This window comes from Varanus komodoensis, unplaced genomic scaffold, assembly GCF_004798865.1.
Source record: "Varanus komodoensis strain SLA01 unplaced genomic scaffold, ASM479886v1 scaffold10, whole genome shotgun sequence".
Classification (NCBI taxonomy): Eukaryota; Metazoa; Chordata; class Lepidosauria; order Squamata; family Varanidae; genus Varanus; species Varanus komodoensis.
In genome coordinates, this window is record NW_025335269.1 from 6,431,930 (window position 1) to 6,454,562 (window position 22,633).

The 22,633-nt window shown below is 45.4% G+C and overlaps 1 protein-coding gene across 8 annotated transcripts in view; it reads left to right on the forward strand.

Annotated features, from left to right (window-relative positions):
* The window catches only part of TNS3 (tensin 3), a 385,864-nt gene that overhangs the window by 125,952 nt on the left and 237,279 nt on the right, over nucleotides 1-22,633 (forward strand). For 7 of the 8 annotated variants that reach the window (XM_044453647.1, XM_044453612.1, XM_044453592.1 and 4 more), the window contains exon 2: nucleotides 20,453-20,497. The exons of the other annotated variant lie outside the window; for it this stretch is intronic. In XM_044453647.1, coding sequence (XP_044309582.1) covers nucleotides 20,453-20,497 — 45 coding nt within the window. The remainder of the gene's footprint in view (nucleotides 1-20,452; nucleotides 20,498-22,633) is intronic. 8 annotated transcript variants of the gene reach the window in all.

Consider the following 22,633-nt stretch of genomic DNA (forward strand, 5'->3'; position numbering starts at 1 on the left):
CTGCCGCAACGCCCGGTCTCTTCTTCCATTGCTCCGCCCTCACGCCCTTCTGAAGAAGGTGCTCATACCATGGCCGACCAGTCTGTTTCCCTGCCAAGGAAACAAAAGGAGAAGAGAAAGCACAGTGATTCAGACAAACATCCTGTGCATAAGAAGGCCAAGAAAGATAAGGCGGGCAAGCCGGTTAAAAAGTCGAGGAATCCCGAGCATGCGAAGCATCACCACTCAGGTTCGGCGACTTTCTCGATCCCGACCCCTGCCACGAAACCGACCCCCTCTGTCCTGACCATCCAGGCGGCTATGAGGGCTACTTTGCCAGGCTCACCATGCCAAACGACAGCCGAACCCATTCTGGATTCACGGTGTGGTTCCATCTCAGATGGGGAAATACGAGATTCTCCGCCTAGGGCTCGATCACCAACCCCAATGCCTCCGATCCTGCTGGATACCAAGATTGCCATCTCCCCTCTGAGAAGCCGCAGGAGCCGTTCCTCGGATGCGAGGTCTGATGACTGGTACCACTCCAGGTACTCCTCTGCTCCGAGACGGGAAGAGTACCACTCCGTGGCCTATTACCCGGCCTCCAGGGGACGATCTTCGCTGCCAGCTCCTCGGGAGCACTTCCATTCAACGCCCAGGGACGCTCCAAGGGCTCCATCTAAAGAAAGTGGCAGATCAGAGTCACCAGAAGAGTCTTCCTCCAGTGTACCACCCTGCTACTGGATGGAATATGACGAGTCTGAGGCTGACTTAACCTCGCCGGATGTAGCAGTTGCTTCTCAGGGCCCGGGGTCACCCGAAGAACCATATATCTCGTTTAATGATTTGATGGCCAGGCTAGTGAGGTCGCTTGATATCGAAGCCCACCAACAACCGGGACTGAGCACTGACTGTTTTTATGATGTGGTCAGGGGCGAATGATCCACATCTATTGCCTTGCCGTTTATTACGACCTTACGGCAGGCAATGACCCAGCCATGGGACCTCCCGGCTCACCCACAACCGACTTCATGTAAATATGAGTCTATGTATCGGGTTTGGGAGGAAGACATCCCATTTCTTCTCTGCCACCCCAAGCCGAATTTGGTTGTTGTGGAATCCTCTCAGGGCCGGGAAGCACGTGGACACACCTCGCCTCGTGATAAGGAGGGAAAAAATGTCGACTCCCTCGCCCGCTGGGTATACGCAGCTTTGGGCCTTGGTTTATGAATTTCTAATTATGAGGCAACCCTGGCGCGCTACCAATATTTTCTTATGCAACACCTAGACGCCATCATTGATACCTTCCCAGGCAACCAGGGCTAACTTGCTAAGATCTTTGTTAAGGAAGCTATGCAGGTGGTGGTGCGACAGCTTTCCACTGCGAGGCACCACGTGGACTCTGATTCGGGGTCGCTTGTTGGTGCCATTTCCCTCCGCAGACACACCTGGTTGCGTAATTGCAATTTTCCGGACGAGATGAAGCGGAGAATTGAGGAGATGCCGTTCGATGGATCCGGTCTCTTCCATGCGAAGACGGATAGCAAATTGAAGAAAATCCATGAATCAAGGATGACGGCCCGTTGTATGGAATTGCAATCCCTGCCTTGACGTAAGTGGTCATGGTCATGCCCACAGTACCGCCAACAATTTCAAACTCGGCAACAGCAGCCGCATCAACGCCTGCAACATCACAGGCAACTACCATCCCAGCGCTTCCAGCAGGGCTGCCACCACTTTGATAGGGACAGGTGACAATGCTAATGTGACGAGCGAACCTCTCCTCTCATCCCAACTCTACCCTCCCCTCTCTCATTTGGGGACCGACTGAAGAGTTGGCTCCCCATTTGGGAGTCCATCACATCCGATGGGTGGGTGTTATCCATCATCCAGCACGGATATGGAATTGAATTCGATGTTGTTCCATCACCGAATCCTATCCGTTACACACCGACCTCGTCGGCACTGTTGGACGAGATTCACCAACTCCTTGCTAAGGGAGCTGTTTGTCGCCTGTCGTTATCAGAGGGATTCCACGGATTCTATTCCAGATACTTTACAGTCCTGAAACTGTAAAATGATGGGGGTCTCAGACCCATATTGGACTTGAGAGCTCTCAATAGATTCATAACACCAAAGAAGTTTCGGATGACCGCACTCCAAAGTATACTCCCGTTGCTGGGAAGAGGGGATTGGTTCGCCTCACTGGATTTGAAGGATGCCTATTTTCATATTTCAATACATCCAAGTTATAGGCGCTTCCTTCGTTTTGCAGTGGACTCTGAAATCTATGAATTCAAGGTGCTACCGTTTGGATTAGCTACTGCACCAAGGGTTTTTACGAAGTGTATGGCTCCTGTCTGTGCACATCTTCAGTTACGTGGAATTCGGATATACCCATACCTTGATGATTGGTTGCTGGTTTCCGACACAAAAGCAGGACTTTCGTCTGCTGTTGAGTTTACGTGTGCTCTGTTACAAGACCTCGGACTCTATATTAATCAACAGAAGTCTTCTCTTCTCCCTACACAGGCGATCAACTTCATCAGAGCCCGGCTAGATTCGATGTTGGCAAGAGCTTTCCTTCCTCAAGACAGACAACATGCTATTGCTCGGTGCATCTCTCGGATCCGACAAGCAAGAACCATCCCCGCCCGGTCTATCCAGAGCCTGTTGGGACACATGTCCACATCCTTCGCTGTGGTTCCACATGCCAAACTCAGGCTACGTCCTCTTCAACTGTTCTTCAGTGGGATGTTCCGACCACAGACAGATCCACCTACCAAACGGATTCGACTCCTGGCTTCCGTTCTTCAGTCCCTGTTATGGGGGACAGAACCAGCCAATTTGAATGTCAGTGTTCCGTTTCGACCCTGGTACCCTGCAGTAACCCTTGGTACCGACGCGTCTCTGCTGGGATGGGGAGCCATTTGCTCTGATCTACGTACCCAGGGGGTATGGAGTCACCGGGATTCGAGGAACCACATCAACTTCCTGGAACTTCTTTCTGTTTTCAAAGCCCTGCAATCATTCGAGGACATGCTTCTACACCAGGTTGTCCAGGTGACCTTGGACAACATGGCGACGGTCTTTTATTTGAACAAACAAGGGGGAACCCAATCCCGAAAACTAGCCCGCCTATCCATGCAGATTTGGGACTGGTGCATACCGAGAGGTATCACTCTTCTAGCAGTTCATCTTGCGGGCACGGACAATACAGACGCGGATCTCTTGAGCAGACATATGTCGCGGTCACACGAATGGGAACTAGACAGTCGGGTTCGCGACAAACTGTTTCACCGATGGGGCCAGCCAGACATTGACCTATTTGCCACGCAACAAAACAGGGTATGCACGAATTATTGTTCCAGAGTGGGGATAGGACAGGATTCATCCGGGGACGCTTTCATGATCCCCTGGACAAATATGACTTTTTACGCTTTCCCACCGATTCCCCTCATCATGAGAGTGTTGGCAAAGATCATTCACGAAGGGGCCACAGGGCTACTAATCACCCCCGGGTGGCCACGCCAGCCATGGTTCTCAACTCTCCTTCACATCTGCCGGGAGGAATTTCTCCAACTCCCTCTTCATCCTTATCTCATTACCCAGAGGGAGCGCACGATCTGACACCCAGACTTGTCGCTGAAACTGACTGCATGGAGGATACGATAACTGTATGTGATGCACCGGTGTCGACGCCACCGGCGATCCCTGCTACCGCTACTCCACAGTTTACATCCAGACCTACGGTATATTCTCGAATCTGCGCTACGACCATCCACTAGAAAATCGTATGCAGTGAAATGGCATAGATTCTCTAGCTTTGCTGATTCACATTCGTTTCTGGCATCCTCGGCTTCTGTTCAACAGATTCTTCAATTCCTCTTCGAATTGCATCAGTCTGGACTTAAGCCTTCGTCCATAAAAGTTTATATGGCAGCGATTTTTCATTACCGTGGAACTGTACATGGTCTCTCCATTTTTTCTCAACCTTTGATTAAAAGATTTTTTGAGAGGATTGAGTAACCTCCATCCAACAATAAGGCCCCTGATGCCCACTTGGAGTCTTTCAGTGGTTTTACAAGCACTGACTTGATCACCTTTTGAACCCATGGTGACGATCAGTCTCATGGAAGACTGCTTTCTTCGTTGCAGTGACTTCAGCCCGTAGATCTTCTGAACTCTGTGCCCTTAGGGTAGACCCCCCTTTCCTGAATTTTCATAAGGAAAAGGTAGTTCTACGGCTGGAGCCGTCTTTCCTTCCGAAAATCACTACATTGTTTCACATGCAACAGGAGATCGTTTTACCAGCATTCTTTCCAACACCTTTGAATCCAATAGAGAGATCTCTGCATATGCTGGACGTTTGTCGCTGCTTAGCCTTTTATAGGTCCAGGACTGAGTCTGTTCGGCGTTCCAACAGACTTTTTGTGAAATACTCGGAACATGACCGAGGCTGTCCGGTCACTTCCCAATGACTTTCAAAATGGATAGTAAATACAATTGTCCTGTCTTATCAGTTGGCTAAGTTGGACTTGCCAAGAGGTCATTCTACAAGAGCTGTTGCTGCTTCTTCGGCCTTTGCGTCAGGGGTCCCGATAGAAGATGTATGCAGAGCGGCCACTTGGGCTACCCCGTGTACCTTTGCCAGACATTATCGACTCGATGTCCGTGCCAGACAGGATTGCTCTTTTGGCAGAGCTGTTCTTTCTTCTGTCCTTCGTTGATGACACCTCCCTCCTCCAGTTGGGGTAAGCTTGTTATTCTACCCATATGTGTGATGCACAGAGGCCACAACGAAGAAGAGCAGGTTGCTTACCTGTAACTGATGTTCTTCGAGTGTCCATCTGTGCAGTCACACAACCCACCCTCTGACCCCGTTTGGTGTCATGGGTGGTCCGACTGTCTTCTTTCAATACTATGATCTCTTTAGATATTTGTCGTACCACTAATAATTTTGGTTCTCTTGTCATGCTGACAAAACTTTATTAAGGGAACCAACGTCGGTCTTTCAAAGACTGGAAAATGGCGGACACTCCGCTCCTTATATAATGCTAGAGGGGAGGGGGAATGGAATTCCTGCCAAAAACCGTTAGCTGTTAATCTTCCGGCCAAAGGCACTGCGCAGGCGCAGAACCCGTATGTGTGACTGCACAGATGGCCACTCGAAGAACATCAGTTACAGGTAAGCAACCTGCTCAAACAAAGGGTATCTTGAGGGTTGTTCAGGTACTGTCTGCTTCTGTTGACCTGTCAAGCATGTAGGAACACTTCAGGATAGGGCCATATGTCCTACCAAGATGCTGAACTGGTGAATGCAAAGGTGCTGCCCTTGGTTTGCAGACTGGGCAGTGACGTGGCATTCAGGCAGACAGGCATTGACAGGCCTCTATAGTTTCATGGGAGTTGCTGTCGAAATCAATGAAGTAAGCATGTACACAAGCACTGTGACCCTGCAGCAACTATCCAGAGCCTTATTGTTCCTGATAGCTTGCCATGTGACTCTGTCCAGAACAAAATGGAGTTTTGAGCCAAGGTATTTGGGCAATGTCAATGAAATTCAGATCACAAAGTGCACATGATCAGGAAGTCAGCACTTCTAAGCTCCTCTGTAACAACAGCTGTTTTTACATTTCACAGTACTTGGTAGTTTATTAGAGGGTCCCTGTGCTGATGTTGTTTAACTGGGTACCTTTTCCTTTAAAAAAAGACAGAGAGAAGTTTGAGTGTGGGGAGATTGTTGATATTTGTTCTTATTATTTGAATTTATTGGAGAATTGGTCCACTCAGGGCTTATCTCCACCTTTCATGGTGATCATCAGGGACTGGTTGACTTGGAGTGAAACAAGTAGCCTCTCGGGAACATGGTCACTGGGACTCCAGGAAATGTTCCAGTCCTACCACTGGGGGTAGGTCAGCTTGGCAGCAGTGAAACGAGGATGAGATACTACATCGTGCCAATGCTGAGCACCAGTCTCCTGTCCTATAGTCCATCCCAGCATAGTGTGTTGTTGAGTATCCTTCTTTTCTTTATAGAATTTGCTTATCAAAAACATACCCAAAATGAAAGTCTCTGTAATGTACTTTTGTGCTCATTCTCCTTGGAATTCTTGCAGGCAAAAAAGTCCCTGGGTTTCAAATGAGTTCCATTCCTGGGAAAATGGAAATTCGTTTTAAAGTCAAATTTGTATGTAAGTTGGATGACATATCGTCAGTCCACCACATTCACATGGGCTAGGGATGCAGGACCTCTGTGAAGGCAGAAACACCGAAATCTCAAGCTTCCCCACCCCGAAACTCTCCAGTGCCTCCTTTTTGCAGCAAGGAAGTGCTAGAGACGGGCATTTCCCTGTCAGGGTGGGCAGGGCAGGGAGGCTTCCCTCTCTGCTGCCGCTGCTGCCGCCGCCGCCACTGCTGCCGCTGCTACTGTCACTGCTGCCGCCGCTGCTTCTCTTTCCCTTTCCCCTTACCCTTTCTCTGGTGATGCTTTGGAGGCCCTCCCTTGCTTCCTTTCCACTTCCCCTCTCTCTGTGGTGATTACAATTTTCTGCAGTAACTTTTAGAATTAATAGGTTATATGGAAGTTTGTTCATAAGCACAGGTTGCTCTTAACCTGAAAGTTCTTAACACAGGGTGTGCCTGTGTTTATCAATGTGGCAATTAAAATATGAACTGTTGCTTTTTACTCATGCATGCAAGACATGCCTTCTTCCCTAGAACAAGTAAAATGTTACTTGCTGCTTATGAGATTCTGTTGCTCTGCATCTCTTATTGCCTGTTGCTTATTTCTACATTTTCTTGCAAGCCCTGAGATTTATATGAGACTTGTATTACAGCTTAACAATAATCCTGAAATTGACATATAAGCCAGGTCAGTACCATTCAGTAGCTCAGGCAACTAGGATTCAACTTATTTTTTCAAGTTTGTGCAGGCTTTAGTGCTTTCTGTTCAGTATGGCTGTGAGATTAGAAACAAACTATCTTTTCATAGTTTGATTCTCTTCCCAGGAGGGGGCAGGTTTAATTACAGTGGTACCTCAGCTCATGAACGCCTCTGTTCATGACCAAATCGGGTCACGAACAAAAATTCTTAAAATTTTTTACTCAGGTCATGAACTCTGCATTGGGTGGTGACTACGATCGCGGCCATCCCCCCTCCCAAGTGGGGAGATGGCTGCGATCATGCTGGGGCGGCAGTAGGGGAGATGGTCGAGATTGTGCCTGTCTTTCCTGCAGGAGCACAACCACCATATTGGCCATCTCTCCCCCCAGCATGATCGCACCCGTCTCTCTCCCCCCCCCACCCCGTAGCATGCTGGGATGACGGGCATGTGCAGGGACGACGGGAGCGATCGAAGTTGTGCTGGGGGGGCGGGGAGATGTCTGGGCTCGTGCTTGGAGTGGTGGGGGAGATGGCTGTGATCTTTGTTGTTTTTTGTCACTTTGTTTCAAAATTTCTTATTTAAAAAAAATAGTTACAGAACGGATTAACCTTATTTACATTGAACCTTATGGGGAAATTTAACTTGGCTCGCGACAATTTGGGTCACGACCAGAGTCCTGGAATGGTTTAAGTTCATGAGCCAAGGTACCACTGTACTAGATATTTTAATAGTGTGACTGAGGGGCTTCTGGCCTAGGAAAACACCTGCACATGGCAAAAAGTGAGGAGCCTGTTTGTGCCAGCACTACCAGTGCTACTTCTCATGCTGCTGGACTCCTGAAATTCTAGAGCAGACTTTCTGAAAGGCAGAGGAAACTGGCGAAAATATCTTCCAGGAGGAGTCATCCGCACCAATGTTTTTCTTGCTGTTTCAGTATAGAAGTCTCAACAGCCCAATGACAGTACATATTGGACGTTTAGAGTCAGGTGGCCAGTGTGATGTGTTGTGGCCAGCTGGCTAGCTGGCTGAATGCAAGCACCAAAAACGGCAGGTACCGACCCTACCACATACCTCAGAATCCATGGAAAGGAGGAACAACATGGATGTAGTGTTGGAGGAATTCCCGTGTTCCCACACATACTTTTGTTTGTCTTCTCCAGGCTGTAGAGATTCCCGTAAAGATGTTGGAAAGGACTGCAGACAATGCATATTTTGAATGCTGGAATGCAAAAGATAGGGAGGAGATGCCAATTGGCTTGCAGGCCTAAGTGTTGCGCAAACTTGTGATAGCTGTTTGGTGGTCTTCCTGTAAGAAGTTCAAGCCTTAGTCCATTTCCTAAGAAACTTGTGATCTTGTTGGCAGCATCTCTGCAAGATAAAGGCTCTAATTTTAGTGCTTGAGGCTTGTTTTGCTGTTTGTCAGTGAACTAGGTGATGAGCTTCTCTGCTAGGTTATCTTTATGTAGGAGTCATAACCAGACGACAGTGTCTCTCCGCCTCCAGATGCCCCACTGCATTTTCCCCTCTGCTAAGAATAACTTGATGACAAATAGGCCTCATTCAGTTTGGACTTCCAAAAATAAAGTGAGATGGCACACTTTAGGTACAGGAACCATGTTATCTTTCCAGAGCAAGTTCAGTATTTCACTCATATTTTCATGGTTTTTACAAAAGATCACCTTGTTTGCAAAATAGTGTTTCCCACATCTTTACTGACAGTGCATACTGAAAATACATGAAGAGAGTTTTGTTAATGTTTTAAGGAGACATAAGAATCTTCAGTTTGTAGGTTTCTAATGTTTTTAAAGTACACAACTGTTTAAGTGAGTCTCTCTCTCTTCTCCCTGCCCCTTTGCCCTCCATTTGTTCAATTTGATCAGGTTTTGTTGCAAAAGAAATTCTCAGGCTTTTGAGTCATGCAGAACTTAACAAAATACACAGAACCTTTCACAAGGGAGAAATAGATGACAAGTCAACAAGCCCATCAGGATTCCACCATGACATGGCTATAAAGTAGGGGTGGGTCCACTTTTAGCACTAACTTGGGTGCGAAGGTGGGTAGGATCAAAACCTGCCCTGCCTCCTTCCTACCTCCCTGAGCTCTGTTTCTTAAAGACTTCTACCTCAGCTGACTCCACAGCTATTGAAGCTGGGATGGTGGGGAAAATAAAGCAGCAGAGCACTGGGAGGTGAGTGAATATATTTGTACCCTATCTCCCTGTGTTCTATTTGGTGGTCAGAGTAGGCCCTTCCAGTGGGCGTGTGCTTAGCGAACATACGCACACCTGCTTTGGTCTTTATGTGCTTACATTTTGGCGTACCTTCCCATTTTTACATAACTCCAGAAGAAGGATGTATGAGAGGACCAGCCTCTTTTGCAAACTCATGCAGCCTATTGGTTAAGTGATGGAGCTGAGATTCAGGGTGAAAACATCATACCTCAAATATGCATCTTAGCAGGAATAGCACTGTCATGTTATACGCTAGGGTAGGTGCAGTCCTGATTGTAAGAGCCCCATCCTCCTCGTCACTTTCCCAATTTGGGTTGGATTCATGGGCGATGAATCCAACCCAATGTAAATTAAAGTAAAAATGGAAAAAGACATAGGTGGTTGATATGCATTAAAAGTAATATCTGTGACTTTTATTTTACGGTTTTCCTTCCTCAGACATAATTTTATAGGGGATCCAGAAGGCTGTGGATTCCATTTCTAATCATACTGTATTTTGCTTAATCTCTTCAGAGTTTTCTTACTGCAAAATATTATTAAGGACAAAAAATGGAATAGGTGCATAATGTTTTTTCTTTGGTAGTGTAAGAAGCCCTCTAACTGGAAACACCTTCAGATCAGAACTTGGTCCTTCCATGAACTCCCTAGATCAGCCTTCCCCAACCTGGTGGCCTTTAGAGGCATTTGGACCACAACTCCCAGAATTCCCATCCAGCAGTCATTGACTGGGAATTCTGGGTGTTGCAGTCCAAATGTTTTGGGAAGGCTACCTTAGGTAGATCTGGAGAAGTACCATCTTTGAACCTCATCATCTTCTCTTTTGCGGTAAGCTGGAACTAATGCTACACAAGGTTCTTAAAACAACATTATTTGCTTTACTGAGAAGAACAGCTGGGATCTAAAGAATGGTACAGCTAGGTTTGTGCAAACAAAACCATGTTGGGGGGCTTCCAGACAGAAGGTGCAAGCACCAGCAACCAGAAGATATTGTGTAGCTATTCCTACTTTTTCTTCTTAATAGATGTCCTATGGTAAGAAAAAAGTTTGGAACAGGTGGTAGGAAAAAACAGGAGTACAGGTGGAAGACAGTGTCAAGGCCCCTGTGGAAGAATTAAATGGCACAATAAAACCTTATCTGGAAGCATCTTAAATAGCATTTTTGTGCCACTTGGCAAACCATATTTAATTGTAAAAGTCTTTCAGTGTGTGATGTGGCAAAAGTTGAAAGGGGGAAAACAAGAAAGCTGACTGGTCATGCAGAAATGCTTAGGGAGGCTGGAGTAGCTGTTGAGCCAAGATCCTATATATATGGAAGGCTTTGAGCAAGCTGAACTGCTGTGTAACTTTTAAGCATTGTGTGTCAGCTGCCAGCATTTTCACTGCTAGGTTTAAGTTCAGGTTTTGAGATAAAGCTATGAAGAACTCTAATAGTGTCCATGCAATGGCATGCATTGTGCTCCATGATAAGAACAATTTTGTTCCATTTTAACCTGTCATTTCAAAAAAGATTTGTCACTTTTCATATCTGTTTTAAATGGAAAAAGAACTGTGCTTTGGGTTTTGTTAAGACTGAGCTGTATTTTTGGAGTGGGGGGGCAATATAATATCTAAATTAAAGCTTAGTGGGTATTTTTGTGATAGGTATTCTCCTTCAAGGAGGAAATGCACAGTGAGGAAAAACATTTCTGGAGGGGGATTAATTTTAAGGTGACTCAGAGAAAGCACTTTGATCCCATCCATCTGCAGGTTGGCTTGTTTTAACATGTAAATATATGGATAGCAAACTCCCTTTTTCCTTTTATGTTTGGAAAATAGCTCATAGGCCACACATGTCTTTGTAATTGGGAGGGATTGTTCATTCTTGCCTGCAGGAAGGCATTTCTCTGTCTGTTAAGCTCACGTTCCAAAGGGGAAAGGAAAAGGATATATTATCTTTGGGGGGTGGGGGTATGACAATAAAGCACCAGACCTGCTTGCTCAGAAGTTTATTAGGAAATGGACACACGGAGCTGTTGGTGTATGTGCATGTATGTGTGATTGCTTTACATGAAATGGACACTGTACAGTTGGGCTATATCACGGGTCCTCAAACTATGGCCCGTGGGCCAGATCCGGCCCGCCATGCCCATTTATCCGGCCCACCTCAGAGATTTTGGACTTGCTTGGAGAAAATGATCTCTGAGCGAGTACAAAAGCTCTGAGATGGCACAGGTGGGGAGATGGCGGCAATTGCGGTCGCACTCATGCAGGGAAGAAGGTCGTGATCGCAGTTGTGCTTGGGGGGGGAGATGGCCGCAATTGTGCTGGGGGGGAGATGGCCGTGATCGTGCCCACCTTCCCTGCACAATCATACTGGCGGGGTGGGGAGATGGCCACAATCACGGTCACACTCGTGCAGGGAAGATGGGTGCAATTGCAGTCATGCTTGTGGGGAGAGATGGCTGTGATTGTGCTGGGGGGGGGGGGGGGGTGGCTGCGATTGCACCCGCCTTCCCTGCATGAGCCTGCTGGCGATCGCACCCGCCTTCGCTGCACGATTATGCTGGGGGGGCGGTGGGGAGATGGCCATGAGCTTGGTTGCGTTCGTGCAGGGAAGGCGGGCATGATCGTGGTTGTGCTGGGGGGGGGGGTGATGGCTGTGATCGTGGGGGGGGGGGGGGCTGCGATCCTGCCCACCTTACCTCCACGGGCGTGATTGCACCCGTCTCCCCCCACCTCCCCCCCCGCCCTCCAGCACGCTCGCGGATATTGTAGCTATGTCCCATGAATATGGACATGCTCTTCCTCACCTCATTTTGGGCTTCTGCTGCAGCCCGAGCAAGCGAAGCAAACATTTTTTAATTTTTTAATTATTTTTTTAAATTTTAATTAATTTTGAAAATTTATTTCAAAATTTATTTTAATTTAAATTAATGTGCAGTGTGCGTAGGAATTCATTCATATTTTTTTTTCCAAACTATAGTCCAGCCCCCAACAGTCTGAGGGACAGTGAACTGGCCCCCTGTTTAAAAAGTTTGAGGACCCCTGGGCTATACTTTTATTAGGACCAACCAAAATGCCACAGAATATTGTGCAAGCTTTTGGTTCTCCAGAACTCCTCATCTGGGTAGATCAGGAGTCATAGAATTCTTGTATACACTGTACATTAAAAATTAATTAAAATTAAAATAAACATTTTAAAATAATTAAATTAAAATAAAATTTAAAAATTAATTAGAATTAAAATAAATTAAAAGCTAATTAAAATAAAGATTAATTAAAATTAGCAAACATTTGCTCCACTCCCTCAGGCTGCAGCAGAAGCCCAAGATGAGGTGGGGAAGAGCATGTCCATATTCACGGGACATACAGTAGCTACAACACAACCAAGGCACTAAATAGAGTATTTTGCATAATGCAGCTGATGACTGCAACTGGCATTTACAAAGAATGAAGCAAACATACAAAGGATAAATACTGTTAATGCCACTCATAATATTTGAAGCAAGTCAGCCCAGAACAATTCCCACAATACACAATGGCTGTATTTGAATGCACAACTAATGACTACCATATTTTAAGAGCTACCTTGCCAAAACTGGTACTGTCCAGATGAGTTGGACTACAACTTCAATTGGGCATGCTGTTTGTGCATGATGGAAATTATAATCCTTACCACTGCCCCAGTTCCAAGGCAAGGGGAGTGGGAGGCCAGAGAGGCAAGACCATGCCTCCTCGGCTGGGAGAGGGCCCCGAGGAGGGAGGTAAGGGCTTCTTTCCGAGGCAAGGGGAGGCAAGGGACGGGGCTGCGGCTGGCCAAGAGGGGCGCCTCCTGCCTCTCCCTGCGGTGGAAGCATGGCAGCCACTTGACGGCAGCGGCTTGCCCAGTGAAGGCTGCGGCAGAGGTGCAGGAGCCGCGGCCCCGCTCCACCTCAGCCTGTCTGCCCCCAGGCTTAGCCAAGTGGCTGCAGCTTGGCCTGCAGCCCAGGGATGTGGCTCACATACTTAAAATAGATTTAAAAAGTTATATTTTTCTTACCTTCAATCCTTTTTTAGTGCCTTTCTCTCTCTCTCTCTCTTCCACCCTTCTTTCTTCTGTTTCCTGCCCCATAGTCTTGCTCTGTATATGCGTGCAATGGAGGAGGAGAGCCAGCGCAAGCACAGTTGAGCTGTTACAATTTGGCACATGCGCCAGCGCTCTGCTCAGTTTCAGAGAATTTCTGTGCTGGCTCAGACCTTTTGAACTTGCTTGGATAGAGTTTTCTCTGAGCGAGTCTAAAAACTCTGAGGTGGTCCAGATAAATGAGCATGGTGGGACGTATCCGGCCTGTGGGCCATAGTTTGAGGATCCATGGGGTAGAAGGTATGAAACACAGAAGATGTGACAGGATGTGGGGATAGGATAGAAAAATTCAACAATTAAGCTATACAACCTTGGTCCTGCATTCTGAAGGGGCTTCTGTGTACATAGAAGTGTACCTACATGTTATCCCATGGCTGATGAATGACAGCTAGTGAAGCAGAGTGGCAGCAGGGAAATGTTTGAATAGAGGGTGCCATTTCTTATTTCCCTCTGCTTACATCTCATTGTGGAAGCCTTGGTTAGTGATTTCCCATGACATGGAGCCCTAAACTCTCTGAAAGCATCCCTTGGAAAAGGCTGTTTTCGTGTGGACTCACTGATCAGATAGGATTGTTCAGACAATGAGAGGGATAAGTAGTCTTTGAAGTGCTTGGTCTGCCATATTAACTGACTGTTAATCAATCTGTTAAGAAGTTCTGGATTAGTCAAAAGTGGAATGATCTGGCATTGCTTGTACCCTGCCAGCTTATTATTTATTTATTAAATTTATAAACCACACCAGTAGGACTCTCTGGACAGTGAACAATTTAATACCAATAAAAACAAATGAAACATAAATAGGACAGTTGGATGACTATGTAGATCATTGACTAAAATTATTTTAAACAAGTATAATAGACTAAAACCATCAATAAAATTCATGCAAAATTTAAAATCAGTTCATCCCTTTCTTTCATCCCACTGCAAATGGAAAGTGAGGTAGGTGTGTGGAGATAAATGCCAGTTTCTGGGGAATGTGGTGATGGGGGGGGGGGTGTCAGTTTGGCTGACCAGACCTAGAAACAGAATGCACTGATTGCTATTATTTTTTTTACATAAACTGTATTATATTGGACCTTTCTGTAAAGAGGCAGTATACCTTTTAAATCTGAAAAGGGGTGCAGCTAAGAGGCAATGCATGTAGAAGCTCTCAGGTCGGACACCTAGCATGCCTAGGTAAGGTACAAAAGGAATTGTGCCTTAAACCCTGGAGACCCACAGCTGCCAGCTGGTGCCACCGGTGCCAGGCCAGGTGAACTCACGTTCTAACTTGGCATAAGGCAGCTCCCCATGTTCCTCATACTATTTGCTTGGGGGAAACAACAGGGTTTTGTGCAAACAGGAAATGCACTTGATCTCATAGGGGGTTTGACATCAGATTCAAGCTTTTTGAAATAAAAAATGATTTCATGACTTTGCAAAAGCATGCAATTAATCAGCTATGATACTTTAATAGGGCAGCAATCCTAGGAATTACTTAGACTGTTTTTGTATTAAGCTGGAGAACAGGTTCAGACATATACTATTTTGTTAAATTTAATAAACATGAGAAATCTGGATTGCATGCATCTGTGAGGTGGGAGTATGGTTTGCTTCTGGGTGGAGGATCTAATTTTATGACTTCTTGGTCCTTTCTGCCTCAGTGAATTTTTTCCCAAAGCTAGGAATGCATTTGCCACTGGTAATTTGACTTTAGACCACAAGATGATGATTGTCTGTGAGGGCATGATGTATATTGTACAGCAAACTGATGGGTCAGGATGTGAGAGGCAAATTCTGTGATTTAGCTTACTTTGGAGTGAGTGGCTTGAGCTGATAGGGCACTGTAATTTACGTGCCTTCCTGTCTTCAATTTTGTAAGGAATGACTTTCAAACCTGTGGACAAGGATGACCATGCCATGATTTGCTGAAAGTGTGTGGAACATAATACTGGAGCATACCTAAGCTGTGATCATTCTGTGTGTGTGTGTGTGTGTGTGTGTGTCTCTGTCTCTCTCTCACACACACACAGTTTTGTGACATGCCCGGAAACGTTTGGTTCTTGATGTGGAAATGTCATACATAAACAGATAGCCTCCTACTTCGCCACATACGCACACTTTCAAGGAAGTCGGGGTGTCAAACATAGGCTTCCCTTTTTGTTTTCTGTCTAACCATGTGAGGGTGAGGTAGGTTAAGCAGAGGGTAAGCCTTTGCCCTAAGCACGTTTTGTAGCTAAGTAGGGGCCTGAGCCCTGGCAGTCTAAGTGTAGCTTTCTAACCGCTGCAGCACCCTGGCTTCTAGCACTTATCTGGATGCCAATATATATTAAAGGGGGCATATGTATAAGGTCTGTGGGCATGGTCTGTTAAAATAGGAGTGGCCAAATGGGATTGCTTAATACATTTCCTAGTAGGTCTTGGGCAGAGCTGTGACCAGCATACCCAGACAGAATAATGCAGAAGAGCAGTGTGTGTGTGTGTGTGTGTGTGTAGTGGTATTAGTATTAACCTTCTTTTGTAGTCTCTCAGTCACTACTCTCTGCAAAGAGAGAGGTGGAGAGTAAATGAGCATGGCCACTAGGTCTTCACATGTGGTAGTGCACATAGTGAGAAGTGCTTATGTGTGGCAAGCAGAGGGTGATTGACCACTCCTTGTTTTATTCAGTTGAATCTTTTTGCCTAGTTAATCATGTACACTCTGTGGAGAAGTAGGCCCATCTTAAACAAATAGTATAAGATCATATGGTGAAGCTTTCCTGAATAGTACCACCTACAGATGTAGAAAGTGGTTGAAACATAGGCTGAATGGAAACATTCTTCCCAATGTGCTAGCTTCAGGAGTCTGTCAGCCCCCTCTCAGCCTTTAAGGGTGCAGTCCAGCAGATGCTCTACCACTTGGTTTTAGTGAGAGTGCACATCTTTAGCATAGATGAGTGTTGTGCTTTGCAGCATACTTAACGGATTAGCAAAATAATTTTTGCAATAAAAAACACCATTATTTCTCTGTTTTGTAATCTAAAAATAAAATATGTGAAAGAAAAGGAAGATTGAAGCACAGCATGTGGATGACATTAGGGAATCATTTGGAGTCAATGAAAAATAAAACTCCAGAGGGGCCAGGATATTTCCATGTGGTTTGCATTTAATGTTGCAAGAATCCCTCTGAAGTCAGTTTAGAACTTTCACAAAGCTTGGACTCCCTCCATATGTTCAGATTTTCTCTTTTACTAGCTGTAACTAGTAACTTTTACTGTGCTGTAGCCTTGCTGAATATGGCAGTCACCAAATCAAAGCAGTCTACTGGCTGTGTATTTTGACCAGCCAGGCGTGGGAACACCACTACTCCCTGCCCTCGAGTACAGTCTCAGGCAGGTAGCAAGAACAGAATGCTTGCTGAAGCCCACGTGCGGGCTGTCCTACAAGGCCTGTGACCTGACGTGGCAGGCCCAGTGTGCCACCACTGCATTTGGCTGGCCGGTTAAACGCATGCGTTATAGATGGCAGGAGTAGCTATAACTGCCACCTTTTCATGACCTTTATGTTTCCTCACACATTGGCAATACTCATTTGGTCTGCTGAATATTGGAATGCTTGAATTATTTTCCTATAAGCTGTTGTCCTCTGGTCATTATCATTATCTGGCCAGCGATGCCTGCTTACCAACTTTTGAGTCTGCTGTTAGCCAAGTAGTGAGCTATGTGCAAACAGCAGGGACTAAAATCAGCAGTTTTACTTCAATATAGCCCACAGCTGTTCTTAGGAGGGTTAGTTTTTGTTGTTGAAATCTAAGTGCAGTAATACCTTGGTTCACGAACGCTTCTGTTTGCAAACAGTTCGGTTTGCAAACAGAAAGTTCAGCAAAATTTTGCTTCTGTTCGCAAACTCTGCATCGGGTGACAAACACGATCACGGCCATCTTCCCTGCACCGTGACCACGTGTCAGAGCGTGTTCCAGCGGGGAAGATGGTTGCGATCATGTTCGTGTGGGGAAGATGGCTGCGATCGTTTTCATGCGAACATGATTGCGGCCGTCTTCCCCACTCTGACACGTGGTCGTGGCTTCCTCTAGTCGAGATCGCAGTCACAGACTCTCCCTCCAAACGATAACCTCCTCCTCACCCACCTTCCTGTCCTCCATGCCAGAAGTTGCCTCAAGCAAGGTTAGTGTTCCCTCTCTTCATATTGTACTGTACTGTACTTTGTTTCATAGATTTGTGGTTAAAGAAAATTACATTTGATTCAGGATGGAGTAACCTTATTTACATTGAACCTTATGGGGAAATTTGACCAGAATCATGGAACAAATCAAGTTCATGAACCGAGGTACCACTGTATATGTGTCTGAGTACGTGTATTCTTTTCTGGGTGCTAAGCTATCAGAGCTTGTCCTTTTAACATGCAAAGTTAAAGAACAAGATTTCCTGAATAAATGACATGACTTTTTAAGACATATGTCATAATAATGGTTTACTGACACCTTAAAAAGAGAAAAACAGAAATAAAGGACAGAAGACACTGGGAAGCAATGAGCAAAGGAAAGCTCATTATAAAATTCTGTCCTAAGAGTAAACATGGTTTGATACATAATAAAATCACGTGCTTATTCTTTGTAGCCATATCAATGCCTCCAAACTACCTTTCTATATATTATAAAGGTGAATTGCATGCTTTGGCATTTGGATTTCTTGTCTTTCCCGCTCAAATTCCCCTCCTTTTCCCATTTCCAGAAACACTGTGGTTACTTTTACATTGGCACCTGGCTAAATATGAATGACGGTGAACTTGAATTTGAAACCTGCGTCCTACAAGCCTGTGTGCAGTAACAAACCTTCAAGAGTGGATAGCCTATTGTGGGATATGGGCATCATCATCATATTCTTCATCATCCTTATACTGCCCATAGCCAAAGCTCTTTGGGTGGTCCACAACAAAGTATAAAAACAATAAAATACAATAGATACAAAACATTAAAAGATAAAGATAACTAAAAAGGACCCTGCCAAAAGAAAGGCACCTTGGCTAATTGTATCAGGCCACAGAATGACCAGGGAGGTCTTTAAATATCTCTGCAAAGAGAGCTGTATTAACTTGGTGCTGAGAAGATGGCAAATTTTGCAACATGTGGACTGCAGCAGGCAGGTTGTTCCAAAGATGAGGGTCATCACTCTGGTCGCAACCCAAATTGGTTGTTAGCCAAGTCCAATTTCCCCATAAGGTTCAATATAAATAAGGTTAATCCGTTCTGTAACTATTTTTTTTAACACAAAAGTTTGAAGCAGAGTGCCAAAGAACAACAAAGATCACCCCCCCCGAGCACAATTGCAGCCATCTCCCCCCTCCCCCCAGCATGACCATGATCACGCCCATGTTCCCTGCATGAGCACGACCACAATCACGGCCATAGATGGGGGTGATCGCAATCATGCTTGGGCAGGGAAGATGGGTGTGATCGTGGCCATCTCCCCCACCCCCTGAGCGTGATTGCAGCCATCTCCTGCCCCTGGGCATGACTGTGATCGCTCCTGCGTTCCCTGCACGAGTGCGACCGCGATGGTGGCCATAGACGGGAGTGGTTGCACTCGGGCAGGGAGGACGGGGGCAATCACAGCCATCTCTCCCACCCCCCAAGCACAACCATGATTGCACCTGTGCAGGGAAGACAGGCGCGATCATGACTGTCACCCATTGCTGAATTTGTGACCTGAGGCAAAATTTTTCTGAAATTTCTGATCGCGATCCAATTTGGTCGAGAACTGAGGCATTTGTGAGCCAAGGTACCACTGTAATTCAATTCACAATCTAAGAGTCTGGAAAATATTCTGGATCTGAATTTGGGAGCATACAGGGGGTTGCAGAGGAAGTTTGCATTAATTTCTCTGCAGTTGCCCACCATTAGATTCAACCTGGGATTTTTGTAAAGATTAGTGAACACTTGAAATGCTTTATATTATTTAGTCCTTGATAGGTTATCATCATTTAACTACTGCCTAGAGCATGGGTCCTCAAACTATGGCCCGCGGGCCAGATCCGGCCTGCCATGGCCATTTCTCTGGCCCACCATAGAGGTTTGGGACTCACTCGGAGAAAATGATCTCTTAGTGAGTACAAAAGCTCTGAGCTGGCACAGGTGTACTCTCTGGGGAGATGACAGTGATTACAGTTGCGCTCGTGCAGGGAATACGGGTGCAATTGTGGTCATGCTGGGGTGGGGAGATGGCCATGATCATGCTGGGGGTGGGAGATGCCTGTGATCGCAGTCGCATTCATGCAGGAAAGATGGGTGCGATCACGGTTATGCTGGGGCGGGGGGGGGAATGGCCGCAATCGCGCCCACCTGTGCATGGCGAGGCAGGGACTTACTCATGTGGAGATCGTTTTGGACTCGCTCAGAGAAAAGGATCTCCTTGTGAGGAAGCCTCCGTCTTGCAGTGCGCGTGCCCAGTAGCAGCTTGCTCGCAAGGAGATTGTTTTGGACTCTTTTGGAGAAAATAATCTCCTTGCGAGCAAGCTGGTGCATCGCCAGTTCCTGAGCTATCCTGATGGTGCTTCAGCATCCTTCCCTCCCTGTCTAAAGTGCTGCAGCCGGATGGCTGTCTAGCTAAAATGCAGAGCAGGATATGGGGGAAGTGAAGATCACCCTTGACATTCTTCTCACTCCTCAGTGGATGCTTGTACGAGTAGGCCTCTGAGTTCAAGGGCGTACAAACAGCAAAGAGTGAACACAGTAGGATTGCGGTGCTGTTACTCTCAAAAAGTTATAAAGAAGAGCATCATAATTTAAAACAATAAAAAGTGAAACATTAGAACATTGAAACAACTAGGATGCTTAGATGGCACCATGGCAGTTAAGTTGGATTAAATATGTAGATATGCTAACTATTATTTTTCTATGTAATGCATTACATGCCTCATTTTGTAATGCCTAATACGTAGTAGGATTAATACATGGGGAAAATGTGGCTTGCTCTGTAAAGCCTGCCTCCTTTATGTCTCAGTGAATTGGAAGGTAGTTATCTTTGGATAGACCTGGCTCTAAGATTCTCAGACATGCTTTTTCTGAATCTAAACTAAAATGGTTCTCTGTTGTAATTGCTTCTTTTAAGGATTACTGAAGTTACTTTAAAGGAAGGAGTTAAATGCTCATGTAATGACTCTTAAGTGTTGGTGGGGGCAGGGGAAGGGCTTGCTGCAGTTGTAACAAGGCATTTTTGGGATTTGCCCTGTCAGTTAGTAATATTTCACTAATTGAAATAACCCTTTGTTTTGAACAGGCCGACAAGGTTTCATCTCGAGTTTTGGCCAGTGGACTAACTGAGGTATGTCGGTTCTTCAAGTAAATCTGTCCCATTTTCCAAATTAAGGAAAAATCTGCTGAGAGTTGTGCTTTCAACTTGTGAGGCTGGGGAGGGGCAGAAATCCTCATGGTTCCTTTGGGCTGTATGCTGTAAAAAGCTTAGCTTTGCCTCATTCCTAGCTGGTCTGAGGACTTTGAAGGCTTCATCCAGTGCAGTCCAAGGATGCTCCTCTCAGAATGCTTCAGCTGGTGGGAAGAGGGCTCTAAAGTAATTTTTAATAATATTGCAACATCTCAGCAGCTAAATGGGTCCATTTTAGATGAAAAATATGTCTCTTCCTTTCCCTATCCCTCTCTATATATTTAATATTTACAATGTTATAAACATAACTATATTGTTAATGGACACTGCAGGGTAACTGTGTGAAATGAGGCAGATTTGTGATTCACTTCATATAACTAGCTAAAGAATGTCAGCTACAGAAGAAACCTACCTCATTTGTGACAAGGATAGAAGGATAGAATGGTAGAAGAAAGAGGGATAGAATGGTAGAAGAAAGAGGGAGGGCAAAAATTGGTGAAAAGGAAACTTTGCGGAGAAATATAATAACTCATGAAATGGGAGAGATAAACTCAGGCAGGTAATTTACTTCACAACTGATGATGTGCACATGCATGTGTGAGTTTTCACGTCATGTGAAGACACCCTGAGAATAAGGCACAGTGTGTTGAGGGTTTGCTTGTTATAACAGACATGCTCTGTGCCTTGCTGTGGCTTGTTTCCTTGACAGATGTCCTGTCTGCTCTTGACATGTATATTTTTGCAGCAGAAACCTTTGATTCCTTGTTCCCTATGTCAGCATCCTTAATGCAACTAGTCTACTGGCATGGCAGGTTCATGAGGGAAACTACCCCCCTCCCCCGCATCCCACATCAGATTGCCAAAAGCATATTCTTATGAACCTAGGAACACATTAGCAAACTTATATATATAAATATACAGCACAAGTGCAGGACCACAAGAGAGGCTGTCTGCCATTTAGCCCAGCATAGCAATGTCTGCCTCTTGTCAGTGTCCCTGTTAGTGTCATCCTTCATGTCCATGCTTTCTTTCCTAAAGAACATCTTTAAAAAAAGCTGGTTGAGACACTACTGAAGTAATCACATCTGCTTGAAAAATTCCTTTGGCTGCTACCAGCAGCTACTTTCAATTCTCTTCTCCCACCTTCATGTTGATCAGTTTCCTTCACTGGTCTCTGTTGTCAGCTATTGGATATACTTACTGGTTACAGAGTATATAGGGATCGGTAAAGACATTCAAATTTCAAGACAGAGCAGTAAGGTAGATTGGGTAAAATATGTCTTTTTAAAATCCAAGCAGGGAATGAGGCAGTAAATAAAGATTCTTAAATTTCAAAGTGGAACAGTGTTGGGGATTAGTGAAGCTATACAGATTTCGAGACAGTGCAGGGAGGCGGACAATTAGTAATTACACAGATATTTCAAGACAGAGCAATGAGCAGGATAGTAAATATGTACAAATGCCATGGCAGAGCAGTAAAGTAGAGAGAAACATTACCCAAATTTCATAGCAGCGACATCTGAATCTGCATACATGTGCAAGACCGTTCTTAAAAATAAATCTGATAGTGGTTTGATAGTCCATTTCATTCTGCCAAGGCATAATAATGGTTCTTAATCGTGGCCTCTGTGCATCACACATTATGGGTGCTGCGCCTGCGCAGTGCCTGTTTCCAGGAAGATTAAACAGCTTTAGCGGTTTTGGCAGGAACTCCATCCCCACCCCCCCATACTGTAAATGGGCGGAGTGCCTGCCATTTCCCCAGTCTTCTTGTGACCGCAGTTTGCTGTGCCTTGAGCCTTTTGCTTGCCTCTCATAGCTATATTCAAACGTTTTACTGTTATTCTCTTGACTTTACAGCTTCTCTCTATTCCTTCACCCAAGTTATAACCCATCCATTCCCCCCACCCCATTTGCAAAGTTTTTCCTAACCTTTTCCCCTTCTCAAAAATAAATCCTTCTATCGTTATTCTTCTGTTGATCACTGTGTTGAAGGCAATAGAGAGATAGGAGATGCAATTGTTTTCAGTTGCCTTTACAAATGTGTTAGACATAATCTTTCAATAAGTGATTTTA